General features: G+C 41.7%; 1 protein-coding gene across 2 annotated transcripts in view; it reads left to right on the forward strand.

The window, feature by feature from the left end:
* Positions 1–3,413: 3,413 nt before the first annotated feature.
* ATRIP (ATR interacting protein) overlaps positions 3,414–13,582 on the forward strand; it is a 28,555-nt gene continuing 18,386 nt past the window's right edge. For both annotated transcript variants that reach the window (XR_010909159.1, XM_060765902.2), the window contains exons 1-3: positions 3,414–3,523; positions 5,512–5,947; positions 11,174–11,250. Coding sequence is in view for 1 of the 2 variants with exons in the window: in XM_060765902.2 (XP_060621885.2) it covers positions 5,530–5,947; positions 11,174–11,250 (495 nt within the window). In the remaining variant the exon portion in view is untranslated. The remainder of the gene's footprint in view (positions 3,524–5,511; positions 5,948–11,173; positions 11,251–13,582) is intronic.

Here is a 13,582-nt window from a genome sequence, read left to right on the forward strand (position 1 = left end):
CATTGTATAAAAGATCCCTGGCAGAAATGAACTTGTGTGATTTTAAATGAATGTCTTAATAATTAATGTTTTAATGAACTGTTTTATTTGTAATTATTATTTATCATTTGTATGTTGGCATCAAATAGATGCCTGTTGGGAAGTTGCACTGAATCCTCCCCCCCCCCCCGGGGGGGGGGCACGAGAAGGACAAGATACAAATATGTGAAATAAAAAAAATAAATATTATCTAAAACTTCTTATAGTGATCCATTGATCATTTATAGAGTGGCTATGTTTTGTGTGTCAGCTATAAAAATAAGGAAGCAGTTTGTGGACGATTTTGGCAGGTAAAGTTTTAACTTACTCGTTTTATTATCCACTAGCCATCCCCTGCCATGCCTTGCTGTGGCCCAGTCTAGTGATCTAAAAAATAAAGTCATGAGAAAGTGTTGGTTTCTAATATGTGTAATTTCTTTATGCTTGTGTGTAAACAGTATTTGATTATGTTTTCTTGCCCTGGTGAAGGGAGTTGGACTGGATTGCCTTAAGTATATTCTATTGGTCATAGGGGTTCTGTGTGGGAAATTTGCCCCAGTTCTATCGTTCGTGGGGTTCAGAAAGCTCTTTGATTGTAGGTGAACTATAAATCTCAGTAAATACAACTCCCAAATGTCAAGATCTATTTCCCCCAAACTCCATCTGTGTTCATATTGGGGCATATGGAATATTCATGCCAAGTTTGGTCCAGAACCATCATTGTTTGAGTCCACAGTGCTCTCTGGATGTAGGTGAACTACAACTCCAAAACTCAAGGCCAATGCTCAACAACTCCTTCCAGTATTTTCTGGTGGTCATGGGAGTTCTGTGTGCCAAGGTTGGTCCAATTCCATCTTTGGTGCTCAGAATGCTCTTTGATTGTAGGTGAACTATAAATCCCAGCAACTACAACTCCTGAATGACAAACTCAAATTTTTGAGTGATGATCACGCCTTGGGTTAGTAGGTGTCTTGTGTCCAAATTTGGTGTCAATTTGTCAAGTGGTTTTTGAGTTATGTTAATCCCACAAACGAACATTACATTTTTATTTATATAGATACTCAGTGTCATATATGAAGCCAAGCACACGATCGACTCCATATCATGGACATTCTTCTTTTAATGTTGTGAACTTCGGGTCTTAATGTTAACAGTTTTTTTTTTTAAAAAAAACTTCTTGTTTTTAATGTTTTAAAGTTTTACACTCTTGGTCTGTAATAAAATTCATTCATTAATCCTTAAAAAGGAATTGGAGTTTACCTTTTAAATACTGTATATTGCAGGAAGCCCAATACAGTTGCGCTTTCAAAACTAGAAATATATTTGTGATAATTTCCATGATTGGGGAGTTTGGCTTTGACAGCCCATGTGGCTCATAGAAGGTCACAGGGGTAGAAAATACTTGTCCTGCTTGGATAGCTTCACATATAAATGAACCTCAAGGTGTTGTTGGCTTATGGAATACAGTATCCTCAGAGATCCTGGAATTGTAAATGTAGAACTACCAGAGGGCATGGTAATACTTTTGCAACCTCTGTCCTAAATATTGTCGACATAAGGTGTAAAGATGTTTGAACCACATAGCTCAATTTCTGTTGAAGAAGCCATTAGAAAAGGTCCTCTAGATGTTATTGACCTGCATTGCCAAAAATGAAGAATGATGTAGTCCAGCGAAAACTAGCAGGCCTATCCTTGTTCTCCTGTACTGCCACCCCAATCTTATAACAGCCAGAGGGAATAATATAATGCACAACTCAGCTAGATAACTTATCTAAAGAGGCAAGACTGACTGCTGCTCCATGTTTGGTCATTAAGTTAGGCACCTTACAACACCAAGTAGAAGAATACGCTGCCATGCCTCCCCGTATCTTCTGACCCAAAGTTGCAATCCTCTTATCTTTGTAAAACCACAAAGGGTAATTTCCAGATAAACATTGTGAAACACATATTAAGAATCTCTATGTTGGAGTGGTTGAAGAGTAAGTAACTCTGCAGTACTTGGAACATGGTTCAGAAATAAGTCCCAATGTGTTCAATATTCCTAAAGAAGTGGTCAGAAGATTACACTCTTTGTGCATTTCAGTTGGCCAAGCTGGTTGGGGTTTCTGGGAGCTGAAATCCACAAACCTGTAGGACAAAAGGTTGGGAGGTTATGCACATTTATGCAAAAGCAGATGTTTTCCAGAAGGGACCACATAACTGATTTTGTTCTTATGCATTTGTGGCTGTGACTTAGACAAAACAAAACAAACGTCTTTCAGTACATATTAATACAGAAAAAACGAATGACATTATACTTATGATACTAATCTACACCAGGCATGGGCCAACTTCGGCCCTCCGGGTGTTTTGGACTTCAACTCCCATCATTACTAACATCCTCAGGCCCTTTCCTTTTCCCCCTCAGCCACTTGTGAAAAATACAACTCCCATCTTATTTATGTATTGTGTCAGGAGCAAACCAAACAGTTGTATTGGATTTTTTAAAAAAATCACAAAGTTTGCCAACTTGGCATTCTATTAAATGTCCTTTGATCACTTGGAGTGCCTCTGGTGTTGCTATCAGAAGGTCCTCCATTGTGCATGTGGCAGGGCTTAGGTTGCATTGCAGTAGGTGGTCTGTGGTTTGCTCTTCACACCCGCATGCCATGGATTCCACTTTGTGGCCCCATTTCTTAAGGTTGGCTCTGCATCCTATGGTGCCAGAGCGCAGTCTGTTCAGCGCCTTCCAAATCGCCCAGTCTACTGTGTGCCCAGGGGGGAGTCTCTCATTTGACATCAGCCATGGATTGAGGTTCTGGACTCAACTCCCATGATTTCATAACATTGAACCAAGGCATTTAAAGTGGCTGCCAAACTAGATTGACTTGACTTAGGCGATCCCTCGTTGGACGAGTAAGATGATTTTCTATGATGGGTTTCCTTGTGGATTCGTAGGTGGCTGTGGAGCCCTATTCTTGACCCGCATCTTCTCCCACAGTGAAGGCATTGGTTTCCAGGTGGAAGATGGTCCCAGTCGTGGTTGGCTTGACGCGCCTTCCTCCTGGCACGTTTCACTCTTTCACCCTCCACTTGTGCCTCCTCCAATTCTGCAGCACTGCTGGTCACAGCTGACCTCCAGCTGGAGCGCTCAAGGGCCAGGGCTTCCCAGTTCTCAGTGTCTATGCCAAACTAGATTATTTCTATAGTGTGGGTGGGAAGAGGCGAGATTAAAAAACACATCCACCTGCCCCCCTACCCCCTCACACTTTGTGCTTGCAAGGATCCTTGGCGTTTAGTCACGAATCCTAAAGACAGGGAAAAGAAATCCCTCCCGTCCAATGGGTGAGCTCCTTCCATTTCGCGCGTCACCTTTTCTTTGCACGTCCCTCCCCCAATAGACCGGATGGGACGTCATTGGGAGAGAGCTGGCTTCCTATTGGTTGACAGAGACCGGGGAAGCGATGCCGGGCAGATGCTGCTGCCCTTCTTGCAGAGCCTCCTCTCCTGACGCGGGAAAACCAAGGTAAGTCCAGAGAGAGTGCAGGGAGGTCGTGGGGGAGCATCTGCACCCTAGAATGAGTGCGACTTGGCACCGTTTGAGCTGCTATTACTCACACCTATGGAATCATGGGAGTTGTAGACCTTGTGGAGCTACAATTCCCATGATCCCATAGCACGGAGACACAGCAGTTAGAAGTGGTGCCAAACTGGATTAATTCTAAAGTGTGTATCCATTGTGACGATTTGGATATCAGTCTGTTTTAAAGAGGTTTGTAGTGGTGATACTTCTGCTAAACTTCCAGAAATGTCATTCTTCTTGTGGGTTATCCAGATTGTTACTAAATATCACTAAAGTCAGATCTTGATTTACAGGCATGATATTCTCCTTGTTCCTGCGGCTTGTCCAAATCATTAGACCAGTGGTTCTCAACCTTCCTAATGCCGCGACCCCTTAATACAATTCCTCATGTTGTGGTGACCCCCAACCACAAAATTATTTTTGTTGCTACTTCATAACTGTAATTTTGCTAGTGTTTTGAATCGTAATGTACATATCTGATATTCAGGATGTATTTTCATTCACTGGACCAAATTTGGCACAAATATGGCCAAATTTGAATACTGGTGAGGTAGGGGGCAGGATTGATTTTGTCATTTGGGAATTTTAGTTCCTGGGATTTATAGTTAATCTACAATCAGAGAGCATTCTGAACTCCACCAGCGAGAGTATTGGGCCAAACTTCCCACACAGAACCCCCACGACCAAGAGAAAATACTGGAAGGGTTTGATGGGCATTGACCTTGAGTTTTGGAGTTGTAGTTCAAAAGTGCAAAAGCTGGATTGCAGTTAAACATAAATTCAACCAGAATTATGGCAACCAGACAGATTGATAACTGGCAAATAGAGGGAGAAAACGTGGAGGCTGTGACAGACTTTGTATTTCAAGGTGCAAAGATTACTGCAGAAATCAGAAGACGTTTACTTCTTGGGAGGAGAGCAATGACCAATCTTGATAAAATAGTGAAGAGTAGAGACATCACACTGGCAATGAAGATCCACATACTTAAAACAATGGTATTCCCTGTAGTCACCTACGGATGTGAGAGCTGGGCCATAGGTAAGGCTGAGCAAAGGAAGATAGATGCTTTTGAACTGTGGCGCTGGAGGAAAATTCAGAGAGTGCCTTGGACCACAAGAATATCCAACCAGTCCATATTTCAGGAAACAAAGCCCGACTGCTCATTGGAAGGAAGGATATTAGAGACAAAGTTGAAGTACTTTGGCCACATCATGAGAAGAAAGGAAATCTTAGAGAAGACAATGATGCTGGAGAAAATGGAAGGCAAAAGGAAGAGGGGCCGACCAAGGGCAAGATGGATGGATGGCATCCTTGAAGTGACTGGCTTGACCTTGAAGGAGCTGGGGGTGGTAACGGCCGACAGGGAGCTCTGGCGTGGGCTGGTGCATGAGTCGGAAGCGACTGAACGAATGAACAACAAGTTCACCTGCATCCAGAGAGCACTGTGGACTCAAACAATGATGGACCTGGACCAGTCTTGGGACGAATACTCAATATGCCCAAATGGTGGAGTTTGGGGAAAATAGACCTTGACATTTGGGAGTTGTAGTTGCTGGGCTTTATAGCTCATCTACAATGAAAGAGATTCTGAATCCCACCAACGAGAGAATTGGGCCAAACTTCCCACAGAGAACTCCCATGACGAACAGAAAATACTGTGTTTTCTTATGGTCTTTGGTGACCCCTCTGACACCCCCTGGTGACCCTCCAGTGTTCCCAACCCCTAGGTTGAGAAACGCTGCATTAGACCTTCCAGTAGGTTTGTTTAGGTCCCACTCATGAGCATTTGTGAGCAAGGCCTGATCATTTCCTTGAAAAGGTGATTACTGTTGGCTTTAATAACACATTGAAAAGTACTGAGGAAATAGAGGTCCCAGAACTGATTTTAAATAGGCAGCTTTAACCTTGTTTTGTGGTTTCTTTTTGCTAGGATAATTCCTGACACAGAATGTCAGTGAACCATTTATTTGGGAATAAGAAGAGAAACAGCTCTATATTATACGGTGTGGATCAGGCCAGAGTGACTGCTTCGACTTCATCCTTCCAGAGAACTGCAAGTAACACTGGAAACCATGGAGATGGATTTCCACCCAATAAGCGCTATAAAACCCTTGCCACAACTGGGCATAAAGAAATGGAAGATCCATTTCAGGACAGTGATGATTTCACTGCAGATGACTTGGAGGAAATTGATATTATTGCTTCCCAGGCAATGACACAAAACGTTTCTGTAAACACAAATGCATCAAGAGCAGAGCAAAATAGAGAACTGTCTTCACTGTCAAAAAGTACCACCAATGCAGCAGATCACATCAAGCAATGGAATTTCAACTTTGCAACTGAGACAAAATCTAAGCAAGTATTTGGTATGTGTATTCTCAGTGAGACTGGAGTCTGGAGCAATGAGGATTGATGATTTACACTGTTATTACTGTTTTTCTTTAAAAGATAGTAAACCTGTTGAGGTTGCCTTTTGGGCACAAACCCCTCTTTAGGCAGTGCGGATGCTAAAATAAAGCACTAGGGTTAATAAAAGCCCGTGACAACCATAAATTAGACATTACACCTGACAAAATGCTAAAATGAAATACAATTGTTATAAAAGAAATAGCACATAACAAGATAAGGCCAAGGAATACAAATGGTTCCTGAGAATTTTCTTGGAGATCATGAGTGATGGGGCTTAACATCATTAGTTGTTTTGCTGTTTGGTGTTTTCCAATGGTTTCCAACTTATAGGAGGCCCTATAATATGGTTTTCTTGGCAAAGTTTTTGTCAGAGTATGTCTGCTATTGCCTTCCTCTTAGGCTGAAATGAATACGACTTCACCAATATTATCCATTGGGTTTCTATGGCAGAGTGGGGATTGGAGCACTATTTATTTCATATCAAAAGCATTCCAAATTTATTTTATTATTTTATTTTATTTATTTCATATCAAAAGCTGGGGGAGATCATCCGGAGTTTCGGGGTACGGTGTCATCTGTACGCGGATGATGTCCAACTCTGTCACTCCTTTCCACCTGCTACTAAGGAGGCTGTCCAGGTCCTGGCCGCTGTGACGGTCTGGATGAGGGCGAACAAATTGAAATTGAATCCAGACAAGACAGAGGTACTCCTAGTCAGTCGCAAGGCCGAACAGGGCATAGGGTTACAGCCTGTGTTGGATGGGGCCGCACTCCCCCTGAAGATGCAGGTTCGCAGCTTGGGTGTGACCCTGGACTCATCGCTGAGCCTGGAACCCCAGGTTTCGGCGGTGACCAGGGGAGCATTTGCACAGCTAAAGCTTGTGCGCCAGCTGCGCCCATACCTTGGGAAGTCTGACTTGGCCACGGTAGTCCACGCTCTGGTTACATCCCGTTTAGACTACTGCAACGCTCTCTACGTGGGGTTGCCTTTGAAGACAGCTCGGAAGCTCCAACTAGTCCAACGCTCGGCAGCCATGATTTTAACAGGAGCGGAGTGCAGGGAGCATACAACCCCCCTGTTGCGCCAACTCCACTGGCTACCGATCTGCTACCGGGCTGAATTCAAAGTGCTGGCGTTGGCCTTTAAAGCCCTAAACGGTTCCAGCCCAAGCTACCTATCTGACCGCATCTCTGCCTATGAACCCACCAGGAGTTTGAGATCTTCCGGGGAGACCCTGCTCTCGATCCCGCCTGCTTCTCAAGCTCGGCCGGTGGGGACGAGAGATAGGGCCTTCTCGGTGGTGGCTCCTCGGCTGTGGAACGCCCTTCCTACGGACATTAGACTAGCACCATCTCTAATGGTATTCCGCAAAAAGGTGAAGACCTGGATGTTTGTGCAGGCGTTTGAGTAATTTAGTGCAATCTGGTAATGGAACATAGGAATGGAACAATGGATGACGAACCTGGACTACGCTTGGATGATGAGAAGATTGGGTACGGTTGTTTTTTGTAATAATTGTGCATTGTAATTGCTTATTGGTAATTTATGGATAATGTGTTAAGTCAATTGTTATATGTTGTATGGAACCACTGCTGTTTCTACTGTTTTTACTGTTTGTGAACCGCCGTGAGTCGCCTTTGGGCTTGAGATACAGCGGTATATAAGCAAAGTAAATAAATAAATAAATAAATAAATTAGTATAAAACTGATAAAAATAGAAGGCGCCCAGGCGGCTAAATATCTTTTGACCAAAAATGGGCAACAGTAACGGCATTGTCTGTAGCCTCCAACAATTCCTCCTCTGTCCATGAGGCAGGGCGCTGTGGACAAGCATACAGAGTTGTCTGTTCTGCTCCACAGTAACACAAGGTATGGGATTCTTTTAGGAGCACTGAAGCCATTAATCATACATATACATACATACAGCAGAGTTTTGCTTATCCAACCTTCACTGACTCAACATTCTGTATTTTCCAAGGCCCAGATCCACAGCTGTTTCCATACATTGCGATGTTTTGGTTCTAAATTTGTAAATACATTACATACATACATTACATAATGTTACTGTGTATTGAACTGCTATTTCTGTCCATTTGTTGTGAAACATGAAGTTTTGGTGCTTAATTTGTAGAATAATTACGTAATTTAATTATTTTACAAATTAAATTACATTTAATGTATTTTACAAATTTAATTATGTTTAATAGGTTTTTAATAGGTGAGTGCCCCCCCCCCCCAAGCGTTTGAGAAGGGCGGGGTACAAATATCTGAAATAATAAATAATAATTTTCCTTAATCTTTCCTTAGTATCCAACATTTTTGCTTCTCCAGCGTTCTGCCGGCCAGTTTATGTTGGATAAGCAAGACTCTACTGTACATATATACAGACCCCACTCTGGCTCTCTAAGAACTTTTAAATTTCACCTGTGTACTGAGCCTGGGAATTATTATTTTATTTATTTATATCCCATGTTCATCTCAAATGAGACACAAAGCACCTCACAACATCAGAAAACAGTGCAGTTTAAAAACCACAGCATATAAATAATATTAAAATAGAATTAATCAAACCAATCCATTAAAATCCATTAAAATACTTAAATAAAATAGTTACAATAATCAAATACATCACAACACAAAATGTGAGTTTATAGGAACATACAAAATCAATACGTTTAAAAATCTATCAATAAATACTTTTAAAACTATAATATAATATTAATAGGCCTGCTGGAAGAGATTGATCATTGCTGCAGATCGAAATACAGTCTTTCCAGCAGAAGCTCTTCTGGCGGTTCATTCCTCTGTCTTGTGGCAGCTGAAGAAAATGTCCTCTGGGTAACAGTCAAACTACTTTTAGTTGACTGAAATCGATGTCTTCCCAGTGGGCTTGAATATATGGGATTGTTTATATGCGAGAAAGCAGTCCTGTATGTAACCATGCAGGGTTTTAAAGGCAATAGGCAACATTTTGTACTTTGGCAATCAGTGGAATTATTTTCATATGTTGGTGAGATCCAGCCTGATGTCGTGGTTTGAGCATTGGTTTACCACTCTGAAGACCAGGGTTTGAGTCCCTGCTCAGCCATGGAAATCTTGAGAATGTCATCCTCTCTCAGCTTCAGAGGAAGGTAAAGGCAAAAGAATCTCTTGGAACAACTCTTACCAAGAAAACCCTATGATAGGATTATCTTAGGGTTGCCATGAGTTGTAAACGACTCGAAGGCACACAGCAACAAATATGGCTGCTCCTCATAGCTGAAATCCAGCCCTTGGACTTCACCGCACCAGCACATACCATTTTCAGGTTCTCCAGTTTTTGGAAGGTGAACAGCTGGAGCTGATAGTAAGCACTCCTGGCTGTCACATTTATCTAGACTGCCCTTTGGAGGAAAGAATCCAGGCTCTTGAAGCCCTGTCAAGAACTGGCTGACACACCTCCAAACCCAGGTTAGCACTTGTGTCTTATCTGGATTCAGTTTCAGCGTGTTTTTTCTCATTCAACCTATTATCTCCCCAAGGCATTCATTCAGAGGAGAGACATAAGTTATTATATTACTGAACGCATAGAGAAAAGTATGTCAGCAGCATAGTGATAGCACCCTTCCAATGCCTCTCTAGATGATCTCTCTCAGTGGTTTCATGTAGATCAGTGATTCCCAATGTGTGGGTCCCCAGATGTTTTGGCCTTCAACTCCCAGAAATCCTAACAGTTGGTAAACTGGCTGGAATTTCTGGGAGTTGTAGGCCAAAACACCTGGGGGGACACAGGTTGGGAACCATTGATGTAGATGCTAAACAGCATGGATCAGTTGGTAGTGCATTCCAAAGATGTGGGTCTATTGCAGACCAAGTCCCCTTTCTCATATCCACCAACCTGGCTGCTTAGGTAGTTTCATAGACCAGGTTTTTCAACCAAGGGCCAAATTCCCATTTCTGGCTAGCAGTCTCTGTACCCTGCTCTTTTGCTATGCTTTAAAGCAGGGGGTCCTCAAACTTTTTAAACAGAGGGCCAGGTCACAGACCCTCAAACTGTTGGAGGGCCGGATTATAATTTTGAAAAAAACATGAATGAATTCCTATGCACACTGCACATATCTTATTTATAGTGCAAAAACATTTAAAATAATACAATAATTAAAATGAAGAACAATTTTAACAAATATAAACTTATTCATATTTCAATGGGAAGTGTGGGCCTGCTTTTGGCTGATGAGATAGGATTGCTGTTGTTTTTGTTGTGGTTGTTGTGGTTGTGTGCTTTCAAATCATTTCAGACTTAGGTTGATCCTGAGTGAGGGCTGGGTAAATGACCTTGGAGGGCCGTATTCAGCCCCTGGGCCTTAGTTTGAGGACCCCTGCCTTAAAGAGTCAGCTTGGAAGTGTAGCATGGTTCCCATGAAGTTGGGATAAGCCTCTTTCTTCTTCAGGAGTATGGGCGGAAATTTGATTTCTTCTGGAGCTGCACTGCACCTGCATTTGGGATGTTGCAGAAGCACACCATGACAAGCAAACCCTGACTCTCTTTTGTTTGTTGTTGGTTTAGGTTAGATTTCAGCCTTTTTTTTTCATCTTATGATTCTATGAAGTCTTGGCGATATCATTGCAGCAGGATGAGGGTGTGCAGCCACAAAACATAGCTGGTGGTTTTTATTTGAAATGGCTCGTTATAAAGATCTGTATACTCTTTAAATGACAGGAGGGTTCCTAGTGCTCATTATGTTTTGTTTCCAAATGGGCAATATCTTTTAAAAATTGAGAGACAGGTAGCCAACTTTTATGCTTTAATTGGCTTTAGTGCCCTTCCACACAGCCATATAAGCCAGAATATAAAGGCAGAAAATCCCACAATATCTGCTTTGAACTGGGATATCTGAGTCCACACTGCCATATATTCCAGTTCAAAGCAGAAAATGTGAGATATTATTCAGCTGTGTGGAAGAGGTCCAAGTGTGGTGCTTTCCCCTTCAGTCGGGATGCATTGCAGGACATTGGTTCTGTGCTAAGGTACCATTAGCAACGTGGGAGAGGGATGGGAAGCCTGCACATTACTTCTGCTCTGCCTTTTTGCCCCAAATGAAGCAAAGGCCTGACAGTAGAAATAAGTGTAGATTTCACAAAAACATTAATTGCTTCTCTCAAATACAAAGAACGTGATTCACAAATCCCTTTCTGTCAACAGGAAGTAGTACAGAAGAAACTACAGACAAATTTCGGCTTGAAATACTTCAAGAACAATATGAGGAAGCTAAGAAAAAGGTTAGCTTTTGGGTTTTTTTTTTTAATAAAAAGGATGTTTGAATTGAATATAGACAGGTGCCTTGGGATGTGACATGATGATTTTTTGGACCCAATATTTGGATCTCTTGGGGACAAATGTATCTGACTGGGTTGCTGTGAGTGGATTTCAATGGCTTTCCTGTATAGTCTGACATGGTGGTTGTTAGAGTGGTCTGGCATTTCTGTGTTCTCAAATAATATGTGTCCAGGTTCGTTCACCAGGTGTTATGGCTGACTTCTCTGGTTGAATTAGTCTGCAGTGCTTTTCATGTTCCTTGATTAGTGTCTGGACAATGCTGCATTTGGTGGTCCCTATGTAGACTTGTCCACAGCTGCATGGTATACGGTAGACTCCTGGAGAGGTGAGAGGATCCCTCTTGTCTTTTGCTGAACGTATCATTTGTTGGATTTTCTTAGTGGGTCTGTAGATAGTTTGTAGGTTGTGTTTCTAACAACCATTGTGTCAGACTACACAGAGAAGCCATTGAAATCCAGAAGCATGTGGACAGTTTCAACAGAAAGGAGGAAAGCATGAAAACGAACAAAATCTGCCTACCAGTATTAAAAAAAACTCTATAATCAGGACAGTAAATAAAGAACAACACTAAAAAAATGGAAATTCCACACAGGAAACAATGAGGGCCAGCTAAAAACTCCCAACAAAGATTCCCCCCAGGCAGGAAGCAGTCAGACTTTGAAACTGCAAGACTGTTCTATACTAATCGAGGTGGCCAATTCCAACATTCACACTTGCCTAAAACAGACAAGAGTGTTTTCTCCCATCCTGGACATTCCACAAATATATAAACTTCACTTGCATCATTTCCAACAGACCTCACAACCTCTGAGGTTGCCTGCCATAGATGTGGGCGAAATGTCAGGAGAGAATGCTTCTGGAACATAGCCATACAGTCTGGAAAACTCACAGAAACCCAGTGATTCGGGCCGTGAAAGTCCTCAACAACACAATGCAATGACTGTTTTCCAATGTTTCAAAATACCTGTGTTGTTTGTGTCCACTATGAGAAATCTGTAAATACAGCTGGTAGTCTGTTTCCTTCCTCTTTGTGATGCTTTTAAAAACTTCTTCTGCAAGCTGTTCACAACATTGTATTAATTTGCCTTTTGGAGGGTCAACCTCATACTAAAAAACAGAAAGGCCAGTTAGAGTGCCAGTGGTGTGATAAACACTTGTGTACCCTGTGGACTTATGGCAAGGGATTATCAGAGGTAGTTTTGCCAGTTTCTTCCTCAGAAATAAACCTACATCACCAGGTATCTGTTGGCGATCTCTCATTCAGGTCCTTACTAGAGCTGACCCTGCACACATATTATTCACAATAGAAATGATACAGAAAACCATGACAAAGGAAAACTGAGTCATACATGATGACTTTGGAAGACCTTCATTGAAACGAATTGCACTAAAACAGATGTGAACGGAAATGAGGCATCCAATAATGTGCTTACGTATAAGCTGTTTATTTATTTGTATGCTCAATACCTAATTCATCCTTGAACTCCCACTGTTTTCTGTTTTTCTGTGCCCATACTTGTTGTGAGTTTAATGCTCATTTTTTTGTGTTTTGAGGACAAACTGTATGATTGGCAGTAGACACTGTACTATTGCTATGTTGCTTTGTGTGTGTATGCAACCTCATACATACACACACACTTTATTTCTCTAGAGTAATAGTTTAAAAAATACTTAATGTTGTTTAATGATTTTTGTTTGTTTTTGAGGTGTATTAGTTTTAATAATGTCTACCCAACCATGAGTTCCATCATTGGGGAAAAGGTGGCTTATGAATGAATATCAGAAATAGTAGTAGTAGTAGTAGAGGTCACGAAGAGTCGGAGACGACTGAACGAATGAACAACAAGTAGTAGTAGTAGTAGTAGTAATAATAATAATAATAATAACAACAACAACTTTATTCTTATACCCCGCCTGAAGGCGAGCCCTTTTGCCTGCTACAAAAGATTGCAGATTTGGAGAAACAATAGACAAGAGGGTAGCGTTTATCTTTCCCTCTGAATTTTTCTTTGCTTTGTGCCACTTTATGTGTTTGGAAACCTTGGTTTGAGAGAGAATATTTCTAAGGAGAAGCAGATGGAGAAATGCTTAAGTGTTTGCTTGGTGCACACACAGTACTTTCTTGGTACACACTGCCCTGAGTCCCCTTGGGGAGATAGGGCGGGATATATATAAAGTTTTATTATTAGTTTCATTTATTACTTTCTGTGTTTGCTTCTCTCCTGTTTTTTACCTCCTAAGAGTCACTCCCTGCTTCCCTGTTGTAACTGATTT

Source organism: Anolis sagrei, chromosome 2 (assembly GCF_037176765.1).
Source record: "Anolis sagrei isolate rAnoSag1 chromosome 2, rAnoSag1.mat, whole genome shotgun sequence".
NCBI lineage: Eukaryota > Metazoa > Chordata > Lepidosauria > Squamata > Dactyloidae > Anolis > Anolis sagrei.